At 38.6% G+C, this 27,307-nt stretch overlaps 1 protein-coding gene across 4 annotated transcripts in view; it reads right to left on the bottom strand.

Moving 5' to 3' along the window:
* Nucleotides 1-27,307, bottom strand: part of AP2B1 (adaptor related protein complex 2 subunit beta 1) — a 123,314-nt gene that overhangs the window by 28,247 nt on the left and 67,760 nt on the right. For 3 of the 4 annotated variants that reach the window (XM_034641843.1, XM_034641842.1, XM_034641841.1), the window contains exons 14-18: nucleotides 22,911-23,103; nucleotides 11,051-11,092; nucleotides 10,057-10,203; nucleotides 7,464-7,609; nucleotides 1,916-2,045 (exon numbers count right to left, since the gene is read on the bottom strand). In XM_034641843.1, coding sequence (XP_034497734.1) covers nucleotides 1,916-2,045; nucleotides 7,464-7,609; nucleotides 10,057-10,203; nucleotides 11,051-11,092; nucleotides 22,911-23,103 — 658 coding nt within the window. The remainder of the gene's footprint in view (nucleotides 1-1,915; nucleotides 2,046-7,463; nucleotides 7,610-10,056; nucleotides 10,204-11,050; nucleotides 11,093-22,910; nucleotides 23,104-27,307) is intronic. The other variant, XM_034641844.1, reaches the window with a different exon arrangement.

Below are 27,307 nucleotides of genomic sequence, written 5' to 3'. Positions count from 1 at the left end.
CACACTGGTATTTCCAGAAGATTGAGCAATGGTATCCCACCTGTCTTGACTGAAAGTGGAAGGCTGATATTTTTCTTTAATCATTTTAAACATATTTTGTATTTTTAGTCTCATTCAGACTATTCATTTCAAGCTCTTGGTGGAAGGGGAATACTCATCCTCTGTCTGCTATCTTCTGTCTTTCATAGTACACCTTTTCCTCTTTTTATGGTTCAATTTATGAGCTTTCCTTTTTTTTTTTTTTTAAAGATTTTATTTATTTGAGAGAGAGTGAGCAAGCACAAGCGAGGCGGAGGGGGAGAGGGAGTGGGAGAAGCAGGCTCCCTGCTCAGCAGGGAGCCCAATGGGGGGCTCAATCCCAGGCCCCTGAGATCATGACCTGAGCCGAAAGCAGACTCAACTGACTGAGCCACCCAGGTGCCCCTGTGAGCTCATTTTCAAAAGAGATTTTCTTTTCAGGTGGGAGTCCTGACGGCCCTGAAGTTTATAGCTGCTGCAAAATGACTGCTTTGCAATTGCTTCTGCCAGGTACCGTGGGTTTCACCAGTCCTGGACCAATTTTACATTAATTTATTGGTTTGGAGAACACTGTACCTACATATCTTGTATAAATTTGGACTATATGCCCATATATTATGCCATGTATGGAAAAATACTGGGCTCTGGATTTCTCATAAGAGGGCATCCAGAACGCTGGTCAGAGAGAAACTTTTCCATCACCTGCCTTCCTGGAAACACTTCCCAGTTCCCCCTCCACTGAGGGAGTTACCCTTCCAGGGTATCAGCTCTGAGCAGAGATCAGTTACAGTTCCCAATCTCAGGTGGACCCACGGCTGTCTCTCTTGTCCTTGTGAGCATTTAAAAATCCACAACATCTAGGGCTTTTATCTGTATTAATAACCCTTTGATACTGCTACACTTGAGCTTACAAGCTTACTAGTCCACCTTCATGTTGCTTGAACCCCAGAAGGCTTATATTTCAAAGAAAAACTCAAAACAGATGAAAACTGAATGAAACTCTCAGCTAGTACTTAAGCATTCTAAAAAATTCAGTATTTTCAAGATCGAGAGGCTCTTGTAGACCTGATAAAGTTCTGAGCTCCTCTAAGATGCTGCTACTTATCATAGTTATGTGCTAATAGGGGCCTTTATATCCAAATAACTGTATTTGTGGTTGTGTTCAAATATAACTTCTACATAAATCTATTCTCATATAAATGACAAATTCACTACAAAAGTCTTTAGAGAAAAGGTCTGTAAATAAGATCTTACAAAAGTTTCTAAATGTTTGTTGAGTAAAAGAGTGAGTAACTTCCTATGTCAAGGCATGACTTTTTTTTTTTTTTAAAGTAGGCTCCACGCCCAGCATGGGGTATGAACTCATGACCATGAGATCAAGATCCAAGCTGAGACCAAGAGGGGGATGCTTAATGGACTGAGCCACCCACACACCCCAATCTGTTTTTATTTTTAAATTAAACTCTACACCCAATGTGAGGCTTGAAATAATGACCCCAAGATCAAGAGTCGCATGATGTACCAACTGAGCCAGCCAGGCACCAATATGACCTTTTTTTTTTTTTTAAATAAAATAAGGGGCACCTGTGTGGCTCAGTCAGTTAAGCAAATGACTCTTGATTTCAGCTAAGGTCCTGATCTTAGCTAGGTCAGGATATCAAGCCCTGAGTTGGGCTCCTCACTGGGTGTGGAGCCTGCTTAAGATTCTCTCTCTCCCTCTGCCCCTCCCCTGTGCTCTCTAAATAAACAAATAAACAAACTCTCTCCGTAGTTATTTCAAATCTGAATATTCCATGACCAAATCTAGCATGAGGAAGAGAGAGAGGTTGTTTTATATATAAACGAAATAAAACTGGAAAGGTATTAAGCTGCACCCCGAGTGAAGTAAAACTCTAACCTGCAGGTTATTCAGAGGCTCCATCTTCATGACTGGGCCCAAGGTGTTGAGAGGCAGCGAGACATCAATGCTCTGGTTTGGCATCAGTGGTGTATGGATGGCCAGAGGAGTGCTGGGGATGACACCAAAGCTAGGAAAGAGGATGAATAAATTCCAAAGGTTAATCAGGAGGCAAGACTTAGCCACACCTTTGGGTTTCAATGGCTCTTTACTCCATTTGAACATAAATTTTAATAAAATTAAATGGAAGAAACAATAGAACCAAGATGCTTAATTCTAATTTGCTGTAACACTGATTTCAATATAACCTGTTTTGCATTAAATAGATTTGAGAAAGGAGAAAACATTCGTAAGTACAGAATTGCTCTGCTAGTTTATGTCTCACACCACTAGAGGGACAGATTTAATAAGTTTCTCTCTCTTTTTTTTTTTTTTTTTTTTTTTAAAAAAAAACATCTTTCCTTAGAAAATCCCTGGGAGAAAGAAGACTTAAGAATACACACCCTGTAAAGTACAATAAATTGACATTATTTCACTAGCCTGATGACCTGCCTCAGCAATCCAGAAGATGGATTACTGGTAATTCTAATTTTCTTTTTTGTTTACCTATGTAAGACACAATCACTGGAAAAGAGCCAGTGAAAGTGAAGCAAAATTGATTGGCTTAGACACTCCAAATGACTAGGACAAGCTGGTCACTTTCCAACCCTAAGTCAAGGAGTGTGTACCCACTACTTCGACTTCACGGAGAAGCCCGTCTAATAACAATAAAAGAATAGTAAAGAGATGGGAAAAACCTGAGTCTGGAGTTGCATAAATAACAAATACATATGAGAGCAGACGTGTTTTGTTTTTGCTTTTGTTTTTTGTTTGTTTGTTTGACAGAGTGGGCATGCACCAGCAGAAGGGAGAACATGCCCAAGCAGGGAGGAGGGGAGGGGCAGAGGGAGAGAGAGAATCTTAAAAGCAGGCTCCACGCGCAGCACAGGGCTCAATCTCATGACCCTGAGATCATGACCTGAGCTGAAATCAAGAGGACAGATATATCTTATGTACAAGAAATAAAAGAATTTCAAATAGACTGAGTATAAAGGGAAAAGTAGGCCTACAGGTGTAACAAACACACAAATGAACGATATAAATTTATACTGAATTTGTGTTCTAATTAGCCTCAGGAAGGGAGATGGGGCTAGAATATTTATAAAATAAACTATAGAGTTTATAAACGTATTATATGTAACTATGGAATTTATACAGGTAATATCTTTCAAGAGTCACAGGATGGCAGAAAAACATTTTCTTTTTCCTAAACTATGCTGCAGAACATCAAAATGTAATAATAAAGTGACCCTGAGAATACACATCACTCATTTTGCTATAACATTTATAGATCAAAAAACCGTTCTGCTCTTTTGATCTTGCTCTCATGGTCAGCAATCTCTGTCTGAAGGCAATACTGGGATAGAAACAGGACAGCAGCTTAGCTCCTAATCTTCGAATTGCTCCTCTTAGAAATGATACAGAAGAAACAAAGAGGGAAAAATTCCTTACTAATCTACAACTTCACCTTCTGCAAAACTACAAGACTAAGAAAACCTACAAGCTCCCAATTATATTTACATGTGGCCAAAGCACATGAGATCAGCAGAACTGGTGAGAGAAGCTCTGGGGGTGCAGTAGGGAGGCACAGAGAGTTCAGAGGCAACCAGTGCTAGCAGGCCTCAGATACTGACCATAAATATCCATTCTCAGAAGAGAAACCCATTCCAGGTGCCAAGCACTACTGAGTAGGGCAAATACCAAACAGGTCAGGTGAAGAAAGAAGGTGGAAAGTCCCCAGGGAGGCCTGGAGGTGACAGAGCTCAAGAACATCTTCTAAGGGGAAACAGATACCTTGGAAGACAGGGCTGGGTTCCTCTGAGGCAGAAACCAGTAAGAGAATCTGTAGAGCTCAGGACTGAAATACAGTTTTCTTGAATAAAGTCAGGTTCTCAGAGGCAGAGGAGCTGTGGCCACACCACAGCAAAGGACGGAGGGTCCCTGAGTAGCAAAGCCTAAAAAGCGACCCTGGCTTATCTTCCTCATCTACAGGGGCCTCCTGCTAATAGCAGTCCTGCAAATTCCAGCTCATTCAGATAGGGGTATCAAAATGGTATAAGCACAGCACACACTCAAAGACACTATTACAAAAAGGTGGAAAAACAGCAGTACAAAGCTTACTGACAAACAAAACATACTTGAAAATAATTTGCCATAAAAACAATGGTAATTATGGGGGCGCCTGGGTGGCTCATATGCTCTCTCTCAAAAAATTAAAATCTTAAAAAAAAAAAAAAGGAGGTAATGAAACATTTACACAGAAGTTAATGGAAAAATACTCTTAATAAAGGAATTGCAGTCACCAAAGGAGAACACATAACAGTGAAGGAAGTACTTGGGGAAGAGATGGCTAGACGAGAGGAGAAGGTAAAGGACAGTCAATAAAACTCAGGAAAAAAATAATAGAAAAGAATAAACCATGTCAGAAATGCTCAAAACTACATCAAGAACATATATGCAAAAACTACTCAACAAAATCTTAGCAAATCAAATTCAGCAATACATAAAAATAGACAATATATCCTGACCAGACAGGATTTATCCATAGAATATGAGACTGGGGTAGCATTAAAAAAAAAATCAATCACTGTAATCCATCATATAAATAAACTAAAAAAGAATCACATGATCATGTCAATAAATGAAGCATCTGACATTAATAAATTAAATTATAACAAATCAATAATAAATGAATTGTAATAAATTAATAATAATTAATAATTCAATACCCACTCACAGTAAAACTCAACCAACTAGGAAGAGAAGGGAACTCCCTCAACCTCCATGAAAAACCTACAGTTAACACTGCACATAATGGTGAAAGACTGAATGCTTTCCCCCAGAGAATCAGAACATGACAAAGAGGTCCCTTCTTACCACATGCACTCAACATTTACTGCAGATCCTAGTATAGTCAGGCAAGAAAAGAAAAGGCATTAAGACTGAAAAGGAAAAGATAAAACTGTCTCTATTCACAGACAAAATGACTGATCTATGTAGAAAACTAAGGAATCTACAAGAAAGCTACTAGAACTAATAAGGGAATTTAACAAAGTTGCAGGGTATGAGTTCAACATACAAAAATCAATTCTACTTCTATATACCAGGAAGAAACAAATATTAATATGAGAAGGATGCTATTTACTATACCATCAAAACTATGACATAAATTTGACAACAGACATGCAAGATCTGTACGTGAGAAATTATAAAACAGTGCAGAGAGAAGTTAAGGATGATAAAGCAAGCTGATGGATTAGAACTCAGTATTGTTTGATGTCAGTTTTCTCCCAAACTGATCTACATTCTAAGTCAAAATCCCAGCAGGCAAAGGACCTAGAATAACCAAAACAATTCTGAAAAAGAGCAAAGATGGAGAGTTTGTACTATCTGATTTCAAGGCTTACTATGGAAAAAAACAAGTTTACTTTGACTCTCTTACTTTACACCGTATTTAAAAATTATCTCAAAATGGATTATATGAGTTAATGTAGGAGCTCAATCTATACCACTTCTGTTAAAAAAAAAAAAAAACAGAAAAAGATCTTTGTATCCATGGACCAAAGATTTCTTAAAACACAAAGAGCATAAGCAATACAAAACTTTTTCTTTTTGAAAGAAACTGTTAAGAAAATAAAGTCACAAAAAATATTTGCAAGACATATATCTGACAAAGGATTTGTATCCACAATATATGAAGAACTGTTATTACTGGATAATAAAACTAAAAAAAGAAAGATTGAGCAGATACTTCATTAAAGATATAATGGTCAATACATTGATGAAAAAATTGCTCAATATCATTAGTCATTAGGGAAATGCAAATTAAAATGAGAAATTAAAATGCAAGTCACTATAAACTCATAAGAATGGCTAAAATTGGTAAATAGCTGGAAATAGAACTAGTCTGACAAAAGGAAACACAGACTTTCTAGATACTTAAGTAATTTCTAATGTGCCAAACTTTCAATCTAGGATATAAAAGTTATTCCCAAATGCTTAGAAATAAGTAAGACAATCACTGATACAAGCTGTCACTGACAAATTTTATTAAATCTGCTTTAAGGGTCCAATTACTGTTTTGTTAGAAACAAATTAATTATCTTGTATTTATGAACAAATGGACCTGCCATCAAACTTTAGCAGTTTCCTAAACCACGATATTTAATAAAAAACAGTGATGTTTCAGAACTATAAAAAATCAATATTTACATCTTCATGCTCTCTTCCTTATTAAGGCAGAGAATACATTGCTAAAAGCACACCGTCGGGGCGCCCGGGTGGCACAGCGGTTAAGTGTCTGCCTTGGGCTCAGGGCGTGATCCCGGCGTTATGGGATAGAGTCCCGCATCATGCTCTTCCACTATGAGCCTGCTACTTCCTCTCCCACTCCCCCTGCTTGTGTTCCCTCTCTCGCTGGCTGTCTCTATCTCTGTCGAATAAATAAATAAAATCTTTAAAAAATAAATAAATAAAAAATAAAAAAATAAAAGCACACCGTCTGCCTATATTATTCAGCTAACAGGTATACTGACTATGTTTCAAATTATTTACATCAACCAAAGTATGTTCATTTTTCCCACCAAAATGTGGGCTTTGGATACTCACTTGTTTCCTTCACTACTCTAGCCCCAGTACCTGGAAATGTCTGACACATAGATGCTACACAATTGTCTGTTGAATGAATAAATGGGTTTCAATTTAAAAAAACTTTTTTTTTGTAAATAGTTTATTAACAACTTTTTTAGTCCTAGAATCCTTTAAGAAGGCAATAAGTAGGGGCGCCTGGGTGGCACAGCGGTTAAGCGTCTGCCTTCGGCTCAGGGCGTGATCCCGGCGTTACGGGATCGAGCCCCACATCAGGCTCCTGTGCTATGAGCCTGCTTCTTCCTCTCCCACTTCCCCTGCTTGTGTTCCCTCTCTCGCTGGCTGTCTCTATCTCTGTCGAATAAATAAATAAATCTTTAAAAAAAAAAAAAAAAAGAAGGCAATAAGTAAATTCTGGCGTCCTTTTTCCATATGAATGAGTTTCCCATCAAAATTCCCTAGGGCCGCCAGAGTGGAAGCTGACAAGTGAATAGACATGCAAGACCAGCTCTCACTCTACACCCAACATCTGTCAACATGAGAGTTTTTTTTTTTAATTTTTTTTTTTTGAAAGATTTTATTTATTTATTTGACAGAGATAGAGACAGCCAGCGAGAGAGGGAACACAAGCAGGGGGAGTGGGAGAGGAAGAAGCAGGCTCATAGCGGAGGAGCCTGATGTGGGGCTCGATCCCATAACGCCGGGATCACGCCCTGAGCCGAAGGCAGATGCTTAACCGCTGTGCCACCCAGGCGCCCCAACATGAGAGTTTTTAATGTATTGTTAAAAATGGAACATTGGTTTGTTGGGACACAAGGCACAATGTTGTTTCATGACCGAGCCAAGGACTCAGACTTCTTACCTATTCTTGTTAAACTGGATTGCAAAGTCTGTCATGTGCTGCAGAGCTTTGTTGGTGAAGTTCATTTCCATATAGATGTGCCCTTGGCGGTGAGTAAAAGTTCCGGAAATCTCCAAGCCTTTAGCTTTTACTGCAGGCAACCAGACCTAAAAGACAGTATAGAGCCCAATGGAACCACAGAAGATTGATCTCAATGCTATTTGTTTTGAATATATAAAGATGAAATTAAGATTTCGCTTCTTTAGGCAATTATGGTGATTTTTATACTATAAATATCAAGTCAGATGCAAAAGGCTCTGGATAGTCTCTAATTTTGAGATTGTTCTCAATTGAAGAACCGAACCAAACCAAACCAAACCCACACGAAAACAGTCTATGAATAACCCTGGCTAGTTCTCCATCTTCTGTTCGACTTGGTCATTTTACTGCTTGACTACTGCTACCAAATGTATATACAAGGAAAAGAGAAATTCCAATGAGTATAATGTGTTTTTTTTTTTTTATTAGCACGTTTGGTAAAAGGCTTAAAAGGGAAGAAACTGAATCTACTAATGAAAATAGCATGTCTGTAGCTTTGAAGACTTTTTTTTTTTTAATCATCACTAAAACCATTATCAGTAATCTTAAGGGCAAGGACCACGTCTTATGTATATTTTTAACTCTTGCAATAGTTTCTGCTAAATAGTACTTAGATGTGGCTTAAGTAACGTGAATGCCTATCTTCTCTATATAATCCATTACCCACCCCTGACCCTAGAACCTGTGATAATCCTGGACCATAAGAGTTAATTAAAAAAAAAAATCAGGGGGCGCCTGGGTGGCTCAGTCCATGATCTCAGGGTCATGAGATGGAGCCCTGAGTTGGGCTCTGAACTCAGCGGGGAGTCTGCTTGAGATCCTCTCCCTCTCCTCTGCTCCTCCCCCTGCTCCTGCTCTAAAAATAAATAAATCTTAAACAAACAAAAAAAAAATCAGGAAATTCATTAACTGTTCTGACCATCTAAGACAGAATACCAAAGCATCAGCGGGTGGCTGAACAAACATGAAAACATATTCAGCCACACTAAAGAAAAAAAGGAAAGGAAGGAAGAAAATGAAATCAAACCACCATAAGATATTTTTCATCTATCAGAGGGTCAAAAATCCTAAAAGTCAATAATATTCAACAGAGAATTTAAGCAATCTGGCACTCTGTACCGTGCTGCTGATGTTACCTTTTGGAAGGTAAGTGGAGAATGTCTATTTTAAAATGTTTAATGATCAAGCACACTGCAGGTTTACCCTATAACTATACTTACAAAAATATATCAGGATAAAAAAAATGTTATGTATACCAGGATATACATACGCAAAGATGTTCACTGCAACACTGTAATAACAAAAAAAAGGGGGGGGGTGGTAGGACCAAGAGAATCACCTGTATGTCCATCAATAGGAGAATGATTAAATAAGTTGTGGCACATCAATACAGTGGATACAGATATTCGAAATAATATGGTAGAGGAAAAAAAAGATGCAAAGCAGTATATTCCACTGACCTAGTACTGTTAAAGAACACAGACTTAAGTATATGCATAATCCTTCTTCTGGTAGGACACACAAGAGAGTTAATAGTGGCTATCTATGGGAAAGTGAGGACAGGGAAACTTAATTTTCCGTCTGTCATTTCTACATTCCTTAAATTTGTCATTTGTATGTATTACTTTAGTGTTAGTAAACAAATGCATTAGATAATCTTCTAACCAATAATTAAAAGCCTGTGGGATAATATCCAACACAGACCTAACAACCAAGTTACTGTATTGTGCCAAAATACCATGGCTTAGTTTTAAATCTTATTTTTGGTCACTCTATTCAGCAGCTGTGCAGACAAAGTTATGACCCTTGGAATGGACAAGTGGCCTACATCTCTATAGTACGGATCCTCTAGAGTCAGATAGGCAGGCAGAGAATTCAGGAAACAAACAGGCATGCTGTCCCCCAGAAAGGCACAATTATAAGACACTGGGCCTAACCCAGATGGCACTGTTCCCAAAGGCTGAAATAAGCTTCACTTACAGTGGTTTCCACTTTTGAAATTCAGTCTAAGCAGGACATTAAGCAAGGTTGAGACTAGAAAAGCACCAATGACAGAAACCTAAATCAGAGCTCTAGAAAGGTACAATAAAATCCATGAAAGCCAAATGTGAGCAACAGCACTCTGGAATCCATACGTAATACCAATCGAAAAAGGGAATGGAAGGAAAGAGAAGTAAAAATGTTACTCCTCTATACTCCGTCCCCCTACCCCACCTCTCACTGTTGCATTAGCTGGATTTACACTAGATTGACTTCAGTGTTGACAAACCAGACAATATTTCTAAGCAAAAGAACAAAACACAAATATTTAACATTTCCAATTTTAAGTCTAATTATAAAAATAGTTAATGAGGATGAGACGGTGCTTTGTACTGCTGAATTTCAGGCTACTTTTCATCTTCCTCTTAAATCCTCTAGGACAAGGGCACAAACCCTGGATTTATTATCAGTGGAAGTAACAACAAATGTTAAGTAATTCAGGTATTGTTCATTAAGAAAGTATCACTTTACTTACAGCCTTAGGAGCCACATATCCACCAGGTGCCATGCCTATTCCCGTGGAGAGTTCAAACAGGTCATTCAGACCACTGCTGACCACAGCAGGAGTAGGTGAAGGAGCAAAGGTTGCAGGCACTGATGAGGGGATGAAGGATTGTCCCACCTGCAGGGAAAAAGGGAAGGGGGGGAACCAGGAAAAACAGATGAATAGCCCTTAACATGTTGATCTATATTTTAGTAGTATTGATAAAACAGTAAGAACACACCATAATTACAACATTCTTGGAGTTGAAGTAGTATATTCTTTGTCCTCTTAATCATCACAGTTATTTTTTCATCATTGATAATATACAAACACTCTTTAGAAGTTTTATCAGAGAGTAATCAGTAGGACCAGGAACACAGTGATCCGAGATTTTTTCTGTTAGTTTCCAATTTTAGCTTCCATGATTCTGTGCAAAAGGCCTACAGGTACCCTAATGAAGGGAGAGTCTGTTTCTATAGAAAGAAGAAGCATCCAACTTAGAAAGCAGTCTATTTCCACTTGGGTGCAGACAAGTTTTACTTTCCCACTTAGGCATAAATATCAGTAGGAAACTCTCCTGGGGGGGAAATGGATATTCATACCCCCCAACCTCAGTCACTTACGAGGAGAGTCTCCCTGAGTCCAGCTGACTCTCTCAAGTTCTTTGTAGATGACACTAGAGAATAAGAGCATTCTCGAGTCAAGATGGCAGGTTCCATTTCCTTTAGCTCTTTAATGTCAGGAAGACAAAGATCTCTGTAGACACCAGAGCGCCAATCCCTAAAGATGTCCCTACACCACATGTGGTATATGCCTCTGAAGAATCCAAGTAACCCTATGCTACTTTCTACTCTTCATATACTGCTATAGAGGTTTTGGGTACAATGCTAGACAGCAGCGGTGGCTGGTCTGAGAATGTGTGCATAGGAAAGGCATCAAACAGGGGGCAGCGCATCCCATGGTGAAAAAAACGGATGGCACTTACTGCCGGACTTCCTCCAATGCCCCCGCCAAGGTCACTGCCAAGCTGAAAGAGAGAAAGGAGAGAGAGGAGAGAGAGGTAGAGTTCATTTAGCTAAGTACTAGATGCCCATATAGAATCTGTAAATTGCTCTACCAAGTTGCTGGGAATACATGCTGTTCAACTTGACTCCCAAAGCCTAAAGAAATTCTAGATTGCCAAGAAATATCTCCTAGGGGAACCGAGTAGTGGTATTGATGGTGTGTGTGGGAGTTCTGAGAAAACTTGGAAAGAAGATGGAGCTGGGACATCTCAGGGATGTTTCAGATCCAATCTTCCTATTGGGGTACATAGGCACAAACCTAAACCGGATTTAAAGAATTTACATATTCCAAGAAGCTCTACCTCCAAGCAGTAATGTCTCGAGAGTGTTTTATTTTTCCCCTAAAAAGAAATTTAAGGGAGAAAAAAAAAAGAAAAGCAAAGAAAAACGAAAATGTGCTTTGATCTACAAAACCTGCTGTCCCACTGAGAAGGTGGGAACCAAACCAGTACAGAGCAATTTCAAGCTTCAAAAATTATAGGTGGAACAAGAATGATTTTTAGAATTTAGAACTTTCCTAAGAAAGAAAACAGCTGGGACAGGTCAAGATACCCTACCCGGGGAGGAAGTAGGAAGGCATGCAATGCTTCAAATCTCTTTCACAGTCGATAGTACTAAGGAGAAATGGCTGTGGGTTATCTGGAGATCATGTAAAAGGATGCTAACTATTGGAGAATTAGACAGACTTAATTAGCTAGGTGACAGGAAAATCATTCCACATTATTCTTAACCTGGGCTTTTCCCCCCTCAGTGCTCTAATTCATCCTGAAGTCAGGCTTCCACGACAAAAGCATTAAAGAAGAACTGAAGCTGAAAACAGCTGGCATGAAGAAACATAAAATATACACAAAACTAACAGTGTTGTATAAAAAGCAAACACCACCTTTTTTGGCTACAGTTCCTCATTCGCCTCTTCCCTAGTTCTCACTGTGTATCTGAAATTCCTCTTTGAATCACCAAATGCCTTGTCTGCTCTACAAACACTGTTTCCGTTATTATCTGTCATTCAGTGGTAGAAACTTGGAAATCTTTGCGCTGTGGTTATGTTAAAAAGCAAAATTGTACTGTTTTTCACAATTTGAGAAAGAGGATTTATCTTCTCAGTGAAAAAATACATGAAACAGGGTTGCCAAAATCTAAAAAATAATCTACCCAGAAAAACACTGAGACCTATGACAAAATCCTGTTCCCACCATGACAGAAAATGGGCCAGGCAGGTGTTTTTCATAACTAGCACTAACAAGCATTCTCTGCAGTAAGCTACAGAGCACTCCAAACCTTGAAGAGCTATTTCTAGAACCTGGTTCCTGAAGATTACTTAATGGTTGAAAATAAGCCAAAAATCACATGTGTAATATAAAAGGTCACCACGACGAAGAATTCAAACAACTGGAAAAGTCTGAAAGCAAACAGAAAAGATATCACACATCTGCTTTTTGTCTGGTTCTGGAATAGCACACAGCTGTAGCATGACATCTCAAAACCACCTTTAATTCAAATGAACACTTATATAACATCAACTGGATACAAGGCACTATGGGGAATGTAAAGATGTCAGACAATGAGGGGAATGCACAGATGAATAAAAAAAACTGGCAGGAGAACTATGACATGAATGCAAAACCACACAGAATATACTAAAGCAAAAAAAAAAAAAAAGAGAGAAGTACTGAAGGGAAGAGCCTCCTTTTGGCTGAGGAATAATGAAAAGCTTCAAAGAGGTGGTAGTGTGGGATTATACAAGCAAAAAGGGGGAGGTTATTTCCCAAATAGCATGTATAAATGCCATAAAAAAACATGAATAAAAGCAGGATCAAGAAGAAGAAACAGTCCAATTAGACTGAGCACAGGGTAGATATGTGTAAAAAAAAAAAAAGTCACAGAAAATAAGTTTGCAAAGGCAGGCTGATTATGGGAGGTCTTTAGTTTTTTAATTTCTCCTTCATAAAACCCTGGAAGGTTTCACAGAATAACAGTACTAATAACTACTACAGTTGTATTCTATCAACTATGGTTTTTAACCTTAGATACACTACTAAATCAAACATCTGTGTATGTATAAAGGGGGGGCATTTAAAAAAACACTGATGCCGGAGTCTCACCCCAGAGGTAGTGATTTAATTGTTCTGGGGTAGAGTCTGGGCATCAGAATTCTGAAAAGCTCTCCTAGTGATTCTAATGTATAGACAAGGTTGAAAACCAATGCCTTAGGTAATTAACTAATGTTTGGAATCAGAAAAGATTTACCTGTTTGAAAATGACTTTGGAGCTAACTCCTGAATAAAAAGAAAGCTAGACCCTGAGGAGGAGAAGAAGAAAAACAAAAAAACCCTTAATAAGGAAGGGGAGGATGCGCCATGTCTCATTTGTCCTGATGCTTTTATCTGCTTTGACTTTCTAATAGACTTACCCCTTCTTCCCCTCAACCATTCTACTCCCTTCTGGCCAGGCTTACAACCTAAGCTTAAAAGAGATGGAATTCTGTATGGACCTGATTGGCACTCAGTGGCAAGAAAGTAAAAACACACTGGAAGAGAAACAGCAGTTTTATCCAATATGCTAAATTCAATAAAAGGCATTGAGAAAAGGCACTCACTGGTGGTTTTATTTCCAAAGGAAATAAAGCCTATGTATAGCCCTTATTTTCTTAGGTTTCATTCTTCTTATCTTTGAGTATTATATGAACATTATCCTAGCTGGATAAGACCTCAATGTACTCTCCCCATCATGCTGCTTGTCAATTTTATTCAAAAACATGAAAAAAACTGAAAAGCAATCCCAATAGTCTCATGCTTATGTTCAGTATATCAGATACAACTCGGCTTCAACACGGAATCAAGAACTCTATCGTAAGAGATAGGATCCAAAGGGTATTAAGAGACATGTAGCCAAAAATATAAAGGTTCACCTAACTGTGCTGTTATCCAGAGAGCAAAGGGAAAGGACAATTTCAATATATGTTTTCTACCTAGCAAAACTAAAACTTATTTAGACTTTATTCAGCATCTTTCCTTTTGACTGAAGAAGTTCCTGAGGGACGCTATCATCCTCCTCTCAGAAAATATGACAAGGGTGATAGCACAGCGATGGGCAAGAGTGACTAACAAAGAGATGTCAGCAAGGAAGGGAGCCAGTTACCCAAGGAGTGGCCTCTCCTGTGCACAGTGACAAGTAGGATAATGCAGACAGTAATCAAGAAAAAGAAAAGAAGCAAGCTGGAAGGCTGAATAAAACAGAAAAGTTCTCACGTTGGCCTGAACTAGCCATTAACCCTGTCAGTTCAGTTGTTGGTATTATCTAGAGTCAGAAAAGATTCATCTGCCTGGTCATACTTATCAGGTAGGGTACAAAATCAGCCAAACGAGGACTTGTAAACATTCGGTGATATGTTATCCAGGGAGCCGGTGGGAGCCAAGTGAAAAGGGCTAGGTGTGCAGGGCATGGCTTTAATCTCCATCTTAGATGTCTAGCTACCGTGTTTTAAGTGTCTCCTGGAGCTATCCACTTCCCAGGATTGCCTTACTAACGCTGCCATTTTCTCCATGAAGGAAATAATGTCAGGATAGAGGAAGACGAAGAAAGGCGAAGTGCCAATTTCAGCAAAAGAATATTTCAAATGCTGAAAATTGAGCAGAATTTTCCTAAAGGCGTGTAGCTAATACCCACGTCTAAATGGTGGCATGGTTAGTGGTATGCAAGCCATAGTGGTTTGGTTCCCCTAATCCCCAATCTAAATCAAGTAGTTGTAGTCATTAAATGGCAGTGAGAATAATACTAACATTTGGCTATTGCCAAAGAGTGGCCATTTTACCATCCCTGAAGCAGTGCTGAATTGGACTCGGTTCAGGCTGAACCACACAATAATGTGTCCTTGCGTGTTAATCGAGTAACTGGATGGAAAGCAATGATTTCATGGTGACTTATTGTGACTTATAGGCTAAAGGGATTTCAGCACAGTTACATGCTGAACATGTAACTGCAACAGAGCCAGGCAGAGCCCAAAGTTTAAGGTGAGTCTGCCCACAGCTCTAGTTCAGCTAGATACCAAAAGGAAATAGCTTCATCCAATCAATGGCAATATACTACAATAGCAGAAATACAGAGGGAGAACTCATGAGTAAGGTTCTATAAGGCAACAAGTCCACCTGACTCCAAGAAAAGAAAGTCTTTAATAAAAGAGTATCAAATGAGATGGCCACTAAGTAGACCAAAAGAAAAAAAAAATCTCACAAATGATCACAATGGCTGCTCTTGGTTAGCCCCTTTCAGGTATGTACCTCTGACCAGTCCAAAATATACCAACCTTCTTCTAAACCTATGGTGCTGAGTATCTGAAGACATTCTCTTAATTAGAGGTACAGATCTTAAGCTCAGAAATTTCTCTGCTTCTGTCTAGAGTTACTACCTTTTTCATTTGATGCTTTTCAGAATGGATTTAATTAAAGGGAGTCTAAAGGAATGCTTCCGGTCATATAGCTTACTGACAGCTCTATTATTCAGAAGTCAAAACAGAATGATGTAAAAATAGTATACAGCCATTCCCATCACAAACAATGAAATTCAGACCAAAATCCTACTGGGGTCAAAAACATCAGTCTGTGTTTTTCCTATTAAGGTTTTAGATTTTAGAAGGCACACACCATCTCCTAGGTAAAAGTGTAATTTTCAGCTATTTGGCTAAAACATTAATTTGTTCTTCAAAAAGCTATTCAGAAAAGCATCATAAAATATAACTAATTAAATTGGTGAAAACAATCTGTAACCATGCAAAAGCTTTTAAAGTGATGGCTAAGAACGGACTCGATGTGGAATAGCATGAGTTGAGATCATATAAAGTCATCCAAAGACTCCTTGGCCTGATAACAAAAAAGGCTTACATCAACAGAAAAGTAGGGGGATGTAATAGAATACTTCCTGAGATGGGACAGGGAAATAATGTGTCACTACTGGTCTCTTAAGTCCAACAGAACCCCAGGATGAGTACAGTAAAAATCCACAGGAGAAGCTCTGCACCCTGTTTCATTTTCTGTCACAATATTTACTACCTGAGTCTATAGTTGTCACCTCTCTTTCCCCCACTAGGACATAAGCTTATAAGGCCTACTCACTATATTCCCAGTACATAGAATAAAGTCTGATACAGACCAGCACTCAAATATTGATTCAGTGAATCAATGTTCTATTAACCATATAAGCAGGGCTATTGGCAATATTACTTCTTGGGGAGATAATTTTGAAATGAATCATTTTATTGGAAAAAATTATCACAAAATGGACAGAAGGCTGACGAAACTGTTTCATCAACTGGCCTAGCGCATCCTACTGGCATCAACATTTCCAACACACAGGAATAGAACCAATTAGGGGAAAAAAGGACCCAGCCCCCATCCCAAGGCCAAAGTCTTTTCTAGAGAGGAAATGTATTATTGTCTGAACAGTTTTGACAGCAAGTTTTCAGCAGAAGAATGCCCTGGGCATCATTTATTGCTCTGCAAGCACTAGTGGTTTATATCACAGCTCACTGCCGAATAGATAAGAAGGAAAGATTTCATGGCTCTGCTTACAAGAGGGTAAGAGGAACAATCTTGTTCCTTTTGCTGCAAGATAGATGTACGAACTTAACCAGTCCCTCTTTTCACAAATGAATACACTTCTAGTCTTTCTCAAACGTTCATATGTCTCCTAGTGGCAAGCCAGCCCAAACTCATATAGCCAGAGGACCTGGGAGGTACAGTGAGAAGAGGCATAGGGCAAACGAACTTTGGGTTCTGGCTTAAGCATTCATGCACTTTTACCTTCTAAGCCTTAACACAGCAGTGTTTAGTCTGTGTTTACTTTCCTCACCATCAGGTAAGAATGACACTGCAAGAGGGATGAGCCAAATTTATCCTGCAGCTACTAATGCATCCTGCACTCTGCTGTGTACTCCAAACACTGTGTACCCCCGTCTGAGAAGGACCAAAGTTAAGTGAGACTGGACTCTATTCTAGAAGATGACAATCACAAAACAAACTGGAGGAATCTCAGGAGAGTCTTGGGTTCAAATCTTGACTCTGAGATTTACTTGCTATGCCACCTTCAGATTTCTGTGAAATGGGGCCCAATATAATTTCCTTGCAGAATTTTGGGGATTAGAAACTATAAAAGTTCTAAACACAGGCAACTGGAATGGCAATAGAAACTCAGTATTGGGTAATTATTCTCCCAAACTGCCTGATAAAAAAAGAGTGGTTACAGAAATCACACTGAAGAATTTACCAGGCAAAACTGGGCTGTAATTCACAAAGAGTTCTCCACAACACCACCAACTCTAAAACTTAAGCTCTTTAATCACTGCAAATCTTTTCCAGAGGAAGAAATAGGAAGATGCAAAAGGAGCTACATAGTAGTTTAGTCCTGTGGGCTAAAAAAACTAAAATTATCCCTAAAATAGTACCTGACTTAAAATTTCTCAAAACGAAAAATAAAAACGTGTAAGAAACAGGGTGGGAGGGTGCACTTATCATGATCAACACTGAGAAATGTCGAGAATTGCCGGATCACTATATTGTACACCTGACATTAACACTGTACGTTAATTATACTGGGGGAAAAAAACAAATAGAGTGGGAGGATTTGAAAAACATACACTGCTTTTAGGAAAAGGCAGTTTCTCCTCTAGCCCACACTATTCCAGCTGGGCACACTGAAAGGACATTTCTCTAGCTGGAAAACCTCTGTCAGCAAAGAGAAAGGGCACTCTGGATAATGCTTCCTTTCCGGCCTTGGTACAATAGCACCATTTATCTAAATAGAATAATCCACAGCACCTTGGATGAACAAAATGCTATAATTTAGCCAAGGCCTCTGCTGACAGCCTGAAAGTAAAGGTGACAAAAACAAAACAAAAACAAAAACAAGATTCAATTATCACTTTAGTGAATCTCACAGACGTCAGACTTACTAGCAAATGGTGTATCTTTACAACATGTATGCAGGAGTCATACACATGGGCCTCAGGTCACCTTCCACACTACACCAAACCAGGATTTGCACTGTCAGGAAAGTCATACTACCCTGAATGAGCACTCTCTTAGATGCCATATCAGAGGCATCAAGAGACCCATACAAGACTTCTGAAACTAAGAAACAAAAAGACTCAAGCAACTTTTGTAAGCCTACATTTAGATGGTATACTATCCTGCTTTATGTGTAGACCACATCAACCATAAAAGTTCCACTACAATTCAATCCACGTCAAGGTGACAGTTTATAGCAACAGAAGGAGGAAACTATCTGCAGAGTTCAAGCAAAAGAGAATATGCTAAGGCAGGCAGAAACTAAAAATGGGATATTTCAGTAAGGAGATTGGAAAAAAGATGGAGAAAATCCATTTTGATTTGAGTCCTGTGATGAAAAAGCATTCCATTTTTAACATCTGAAGCTCTGCCTAAATCAATGATTTTCAAAGGTGCCTGCATCCAAAATAAATAAATAAGAATCAACTAGGAGGCATGGAATGTGTGTGTGTCTTCTTTACATCACAGCAATATCCCCACTCACTCTTCTTTTGGTTTAAAAATCACAGCTGTTATGAGTCACTATTATTGATGGAAGAAGGCTGGAGTCTTCAGGTATACTGTGGCAAATAATAATGATAAAGTAAATAAATAAGTAGATAAGTACTTCCTTAATGACAATTCTAGAAAAAGCTTCAATTCACTCAATCTCAAAATTTTACAATGAAAGAAGGTAAACAAGATCTAATGGAAGGATCACCAGAATATGAAAAGAGAAGAATAACTCTCTAGTGAATTTGTAAGTTTTAAGACAAAAGGACAGAGGAATACCTGGGTGGCTCAGTCGGTTAAGCGTCCAACTCTTGATTTTGATTCTGACTCAGGTCATGATCTCAGGATTGTGAGACTGAGCCCCACGTTGGGCTCTGCACTGAGCATGGAGCCCGCTTGGGAATCTCTCCCTCCCTCTCCCTCTGCCCCTCCTCCCCACCCAGTGCGCATACTCTCTTAAAAAAAACAACAGAAAAACAGGTGACAATCTAAAATACAAAAACAATTTTCCGTCTCCAATTATACAAAGTGAGCAAAGGTAAAAAGAACCCTGGGACTGAGCAACTAAATCTAAATTGGTCAAATTCAACTTCTGGCCCATTTCTGGTAGGCTGGACTACCTAACTGCAAAATAAAATAAAAATGTCCTGGGGAGAAGGGGAAAGAACAGAGGTAAACACAGAGAGGTCTGTTTTTGGAGGAGGTACTGAAGAGGCTCACCAGAGTGTAATTCTTCAGTAGAAATCACTGTCTTGGCTTAGAGATCAATTTTTAACATCTCTACCTAACTCCATTTGGAACTTCCTTTGGTTCAATGTTCTGAACCTTGGATGCAAAATTAAAATAACCTGGGTATCTTTCCAAAATATCAACGTCTAGGTCCTGTCTCTCAGAAATTCTGTTTAACTGCTCTAGGATTGGGCCCAAACACTGACAGTTTTTCTTTAAGATTTATTTATTTGAGAGAGAGAGAGAGACAGAGAGAGAGAGAGTGAGCATACACAAGAGCGATGGGGCAGGGGGAGAGGGAGAGAATCTCAAGCCGACTCCCCACTGAGTGTGGAGCCCGGACGTGGGGGTCCACCTCATGACCCTGAGACCTCGACCTGATCCGAAACCAAGAGTCAGATGCTTATTAACCAAGTAAGTCACCCAGGCGCCCTGATAGTTGTTTTCTTTTTCTTTCTTTCTTTCTTTTTAAATATAGTACTAGTGTGGGACTAACTATGCAGCTGGAGTTGAGAACCCCAAAAGCTTAAATAAAAGGTTTGTAGCTGCCATACTTCACTAGCAGCACACCACTGACCCTACGGGTAGGACTCCCTTAGACAGCAATGATGAAAGCAGCAGCAACCATATGCAGGCCTTGCTGTCTGCCCTTCTGAAGGTTACTAAGGTAATCTGAGTGCTCCTTGCCAGGTGAACACATAACCCTAACCAAGGCCAAATTTTACATCGCGGTCTGGGTGGAAAGCTACCACTCCCAGCAACACTATTCTTCCTAGAGAGTAAAAAGAAGGACTTTCCTTCTTTTATTATTATCCAAAAATAATTTCAGGAGTTTCTTGCCCTCCCTCAATTTGGGGCAGAGGAGGAGCCCTCTTTCCAGGAGTGTGTTTACTGCTGAAGTCAAGAGAAAAAGGCATCCAGGTTTGCCAACAGCTGTGGTACAAGCACCAAACTGAAGTGGTTCACAGAGGTCCCAGAAATTCTATGGTTTCATGCAAAATATGGCCCATGGAGCCAGGAGCTTGTTAGAAATGCAGACTCCTCGGTCTCACATCAGACCAACTAAATCGGAATCTGCCTTATACAAGATCTCCAGGAGATATATAGGATTTATACAGATTTACATTATAGTTTGAGAAGCACTGCTGTAAGGAAAGATTCATTCAAGAAATAGCACTATCTATATAGATTAAGTAATAACTTTGAGGATTATTTCCCTCTTTAAATTATACAATTTACGAAAGAACAATAAAAGCATTTTAAAATGGCACACTCTATAGCTGCCTTGGAAACTCGCCTTCCACGCAGCCAGATGTAGGCCTTCCTTGTGATGTTCTCTTAAAAGGATCTTAGTTCTCTGAGTGAATATATATTTAACCCCACATAGATCCAAAGCAAAAAGGGCTTTTACTCATTTTGATTTCTGAGATATATTTATATCACAGAATAAGCTGAAAACTGCATGACTTTCTAGGGCTATAACACCAAGTATACCATTTTGAATCCTGAAGTCAGGAAGAGGTAAAATTACAGAGTTGCATAGGAACATTACTGGGCCTCCGTAGCAAAAGCTGTATAATATTTAAAAATCCAAATGGAAAAACAACGTACTCCCCACCCCAAAAAGAACATCAAGAAAGAAAGAAAGAAAGAAAGAAAGAAAGAAAGAAAGAAAGAGCAAGCAGGCCCATGTGTGACTCTGGCTACTACAACCTAAAAATGTAACTTTTTTTTCCTATTTGAAGTAATACTTGTGGGAATTCTAACAGATGAGTGAATAGCTAAGCAAAGTATAAGGAGAAAACTCATGGGCATTAAGAGCCAGCGACTGCTAATACAAAGCCACACAGAAATACCACGTCCCTTTCCTTCCACACTAAAGCAGGTCAAAAAGCAAGAGCACAAAATCCTGGGCCAGACAACATTAAAATATAGGGCATCTTTCTTCCCTCCATACTTCAAGCTTAATTTCTTTCTCACTCATTAGGTTCAATGAGCTCATCATGTTGTCAGCCATCAGGTAAATTAATAAATAGGGTTGTTAAGGCACAAACTTGAGTTGAGGAGGATGTAACACTTAATCTGTGGGTGATGTGTCAACAGAACAGGAACAGTTATTTCAAAGGTTATGTGGAATTTCTGGGAGAATCCGTTGCTATTTCAGTATTCACTTTTTAGTCTCCTGAGAGACTCCACAGACCCTTCTGAGTCTACAGGGAGGCATGTAGCCATGCAGAATGATCATACGAGGAAGCTATTCTTATATAAACGGTCAAATCCACTCATTAAAGATATGAATATGAAAAGCAAATGCTTACATTCCCAAGAAAGATAAAAAGGAGTGCTACTTGCATCCCTATGAGCTGGTATCTAGAGCTTGGTCAGTGTACAGACTCTGAAAGCAGTGACTTTCCATTAGTAAAATGCACAACCCACAGAGATATGACCGTAACCCTATTTTCTTAGACCCTCTGCCAGCCAAGAATTAAATGTACCTGTACTGGCTGGCATAAATCCCAGACATAATGTTGCTCATAAGGTAGAAGACAAAATGCTGGTGCGTGTAGCAGAAAGTAAGGCTGTTTAGTTTATGTCATCTCTGAGAACATACATTTTCAAATCTATGGCATGTCTTCCAATTTCTGATGCTGGGAAGTAAGTTTGTTGGGCATCTTTACAGATAAACATGTACAAGTGTCTAGCTAAAAGAGCCCCTCTAATTCCACCACAATTAAAAACCTGGTTTGCAGACAGCCATGTGATGCGACCTGTTACTTTTCCGGCCTTCTCTACACAGATGGAAGGTCATTGTTAATATTTCTCATTTATCTTGTTCAGGAACAAAAACTAATTTTAGTTCCCATTGGTGGCACATATTCACAGATACTCTGGACTTTGGAGCCTTTTATTAGTAGAATCCTGGAAGCTAATTAAATTGGAAGTATGGGTGGGAGGAAGAAGGGGGGCAAAAAGAACCAATCAAGCAGTACTCCCCAACTGTAACAAAGGTACATTTTTTACACAAATGGCTCAAATGGCTCCCTCAAAACTTTTCAGAATTGGGGCATAAGCCAATAAAATATAAAAAAGGCCAAGGTTTGAAAGCCTCAAGATAGGATGATCTCTATGAGGTCATTTAAATGCTGTTCAGGGAAAAAGGAATTACAGGGGCGATCCAGAGTTAGAAGCAGGAATAATAATCAGCTCTGGAAAGGGTATTCAATATTAAGATTGCTGAACAAGAGGTCGGCTAAATATCAAAAGTTCTATTTAGAGGCAGGACAACAAAACAATCCTGCACAGTTGCAAAACATGCCCCATAACAATTAATTAATTAATTGACAATATCAGTTAATTCTATGAAGACAAAAAATCCTGTCCTTTATCAAAGGACATTGCTCTGCTCATCAAGGAAAGGTCTAGTTCTAGCTGAATAATCTAAAGCTCTTTTGCGTATCAAGAATTAAAAATAACCAAAGAAAGAAGGAAGAAAGATACTTACCAGACTATCTAGTCCTCCTCCCAAGAGATCCACTGCTCCCATCTGCATGGAGGACACCTGTGGCACATTGACTGGGGGACCAAGGTCAAGGTTTAAAAGGTCTCCTAGAAGGTCCCCTTGAGAGGGGATAACCTGAGGCTGTTCCAGGTTTGTGGCAGTGGTGGTGCCAACAGGGCTGTCACCTGCATCAGTGCTGCAGTCACACACACAAAGAGGGGAAAAGAGAAAAGTTTCACCCAGGACATAAAAACAAGGCACAAGTGAATGTCAGATCTATAAAACACAGGAGAAGGAAAAAATTAAATAAAATAAAGTAAAACTTACTTACTTATTTCAGGAGTATTTTTTTTAAAGATTTTATTTTTAAAGATTTTATTTTTAAATAATCTCTACACCCAACGTGGGGCTCAAACTCACACACCAAGATCAAGAGTTGCATGCTCCACCGACTGAGCCAGCCAGGTGCCAAGAAAAACTTATTTCATAATCATCTGCCGATGCACATGAATAGATGACAGCAATTCTTATTTTTATCAAAATACAGTTGCTCAAATGAAAATAAATGTATACTATATAACCTCAGTAGTCAGTCAATTTTAACTGAGCACCTACACTGTGATGGAGCACCGTAATGACAACCTTAGGGCCGTATTTTTTAAAAAGGAAATATATTTCCTGTCCTCAAATAACAACAAAAAGCAGCATTTACAAAACGACTGCAAAGTACATTCACTGTGTAATAGCAGAAATGAGTACTGTATGAGTGTCTGCACATGGCAGGATATAGCTGAGAAACAAAACAAGCCAGGTAGGGCTGATTCTAAAAGCTTCTGAGAATGGTTTTATGACTAGATTTTGAGGAACAGCACAGTTATGAGGAACTAACAGGGAGAGACTTTCCCTAAAGGAAAGGATGGTTTGTGCAAAGGCAAAGAAATGAACAATCTGATGTTAGGGGTGGTGAAAAAATTATATTGGCAGGAGCAGAAACTGGGATGAAGATTTTGGGAAAGAGAAGATGTGGGAGATAAAACTGAAAACTAGCCTGGGACGTTAATTTTTATGATAGGCAATGCAGAATCACTTTGATTTGTTGAACAAAGAACTAAAAGTAACATTACAGAAACATTACTCTAGCAGCTGTGTGTCAAATGGGCTGAAGTTGGAAGAATGAGAGTGGAGATCGGCAAAGAGTAATCTAAACTGCTACCACCATCATACATAAAAATAAAAAGTGGCGAGATCCAAGAGGTAGTAGTTGTTGTTGGGTCGACTGCATAGCTGTGTGAGGAGAAAAATGAGACCTGACTCTTGTACCTTACAAAATAAAAATTAAAGAGACAAAGCCAACATAAATGTGAAGGGGAAAACCTAGGAGAATACCTTGATGGCCTTGGAGTAGACAAAAGTTTCTACAGAAAACACTAAGTATAAAAGAAAAAAAATGATGATCTGGACTCCACTAAAACTGAGAGCATCTTTTCTTCAAATAACACCATCTAGAGAGAACGAGAGAAAGTATATTCCACAGACTACAAAAAGATGCTCACAATGCATGTATCTGACAAGACATGTACCAAAATCACATAAAAGATACTTACAAATCATTCAATTATCATATAAAGAATTCCTACAATGAAAAAGAGAGCTCAAAAATAAGGAGATCAGGCATGTCACAAATCTACTAGTACTCTATACATATGAAGAGGGACTTAATCTCTACTCAACAGGAAAATGCAAATGAAAACTAAAGCAAGGCCTCATCACTTATCTGTCAGAATGGCAAAAATGAACATGACTGACAACCCCAAGTGCTCGTCAGGATGTGGGTCACCTAGAACTCATACACTGCTGGAAGTGTACACTGGTACAATCTCTTGGGAAAACTGGCAGTGTCTCCTATAGCCAAATATACATCCATTCTATGACCCAGCAATTCCATTCCTAGTTGTATACACAAGAGATGTAAGTATGTAAGTCTACTAAGATATACAAAAGAATATTCATAGCAGCTTTATCCGTAAGAGCCCCAAACTGGAAACAATCCAAAGGTACATCAACAGAAGATATAAGTAAACTATAGTATATTCAGGCAATGGAATACTATATACCAATAAATTGAAACATATAATTGATTTATATCATGTTCAAGAATAAGCAAAACTGTAGTGATGAAGTCAAAACAATAGTTATCTTTGGAGAGTGGGAATTAACAGCAAAGGGGCATGAAGAATCTTCTAGGGTGCTGGAAATATCTGATCAGGGTGGTGGTTATGATTGTATACATATGTAAAAATCTACTGAGCTATACACTAAAGGTCAGTGCACTATTAAGATTATTATAAATGATATACCAATTTAATGGGGAGGAGGGGGGGGAATCCTACGAAGAAAATTCCAGTCTCAGATGGCTTCACTGTGAATTCTTCCAAACATTTAAGAACAAAGTAAAACCAATCTTAGATAAATTTTTAAAAGAGAACAGAGAATGACAATTAAGAAAATCTGAAAGTAGTTAAGACTGCGTATGCAATATTAAATAATTATTTCTTATTTTCTTAGGCTGGATAATTTATTGTGGTTTTTTTTTAAAAAAAGTCCTATTAGAGACACCAAGTAAAGGTGAAATGACAGGAAGTCTGGAATTTGACTTAAAATACTCTACCTCCCTCAAAAAATAAAAAGTTGTGGCGGTGATACATGATACAAGCTCGACAAAATAGTGAGAACTGTTGAAGCTGAGTGACACAAGTGGGTTTGGTATCCCACTCTAACTTGCATGTTTTCTAAGATTTACATAATACAAAGAAAAAAAATAACATAAAAATTCCGTTAACAGTATTTTCTTGAACATACAAGAGAGAAGAATGAATAATCAAAGTCAAAGGATAACAAAAACTAAGAAGCAAAAGACTGGTGATGACACCAGTCTTCGTAATGACAGAGGAATCTGAAGGGATGATGGGAAAAATGAATGCTGTTTCCAAATGCTAAATTTCAAATATGAAAAACAACTGAAGAAGTCCAACAGCTAGCTAAGGACAAGGGACTTGCAGTGAGGGTTGGAGAAGTGAATTGGGAAGAAATTCAAACACACATCTCAGGTGAAATCAGCAGAGCACCACAGGTGTGGCGGTGAGAGGAGGTGGTCTAGAGTAAGAAGACAAAGATCAAGTGTTGGCTCCAAAAATTACCGGCTGTGTGATCTTGGGCAAGCAACAACTCTTCTGAGACAAAGATTCCTCATCAATAAAATGATAACAATGTCACCAAAACACAGGGATCTATTTTAGACAAGATGAAATGAAAACATGGCATAAAATGTAAAGGCTTGTAAGAGGTCAGTGGCTGTGTTTAGTAGATCAGTTCCCGAAAGGAACACAAAGAGAAGCACAGAAAGAGAAGCTTCAGAATGAGCCTTGCAACACAATCAGGATTAATGATCAGAGAACAGCAAAGATTAAAGACAGAAGAACAACCTAAGAAAGGTGACTTAGGAGCAAAAAGTGTCAAGGAAGCAAGATGAGAAGTATCTAGATTGAAGGAAGAGGGGCAAATATAGCCAAAAATTAATAAAGAAGTCAAAAGGGGGAAGCAATTTCATATACGCCTGCCAAGAAATATATGAAATCGCTATAAAGGATATTCTCCGTACATGAAATTCTATCACCTTATGACATGTGCTGTTTAAGAAGTGTTCTGTTATATTGTTTATCAGTACCTCTAAATAGAAGGCAGAATAGGTAACAATGTACATATTTTCTTTCCATGAGAAGATAAAGTGAGTTAGATGAAAAGAAGTAAATGATCCTGTGGTTTCTACAAGAACACGGAAAATCATTATGCATTCTTTCTAAACGACAACACAAGAAAATTAACGTAAAAATGTTTCCCATTGTAAACTCCTGGGAAATAACTGCATAATTGTCACCAAAGCAGTATTTTTAAAAGGTGAGGTTTTTCTAAAGTAGACAACTACTTACCATCTCACCTCCCCCCAGAGCAGCTGACAAGTTTTAGTAAGCAATAGCCAACTAAAAAGCACTTTTCCCTTTCCCAAGTGATTTTAAAAGATTCAGTTAAGTAAGCATTTTCAGCTCTCTAGAAGAGGCAGAATAAGGTTTTACAGTGTAGCTGTATTTCATGTCAGAGGCATATCACTTCTTAACTGAATGCTGCAGAAGAGAGCGAAGTAACGTCAGTGCTATTATGGATAAGCCATTTGCAGCAATGTATCATCCCTATTTATTTCAAAATGTATTTTTATGCATTTGTGTTTCCCTTAAAAAGACAATACAAGCACAAATGGGCCAAAAAAAAAAAAAAAGACTATCTAAAAAGGAACCACAAAAGGGATTGTGAAGGTAACAAATTAAAAAGACTATTAATCAGATAAA

Source organism: Ailuropoda melanoleuca, chromosome 13 (genome assembly GCF_002007445.2).
Source record: "Ailuropoda melanoleuca isolate Jingjing chromosome 13, ASM200744v2, whole genome shotgun sequence".
In the NCBI taxonomy this organism is placed as follows: Eukaryota; Metazoa; Chordata; class Mammalia; order Carnivora; family Ursidae; genus Ailuropoda; species Ailuropoda melanoleuca.
The sequence above is the reverse complement of the archived record's forward strand: the minus strand, read 5'-3'. Positions and strand labels throughout refer to the sequence as shown.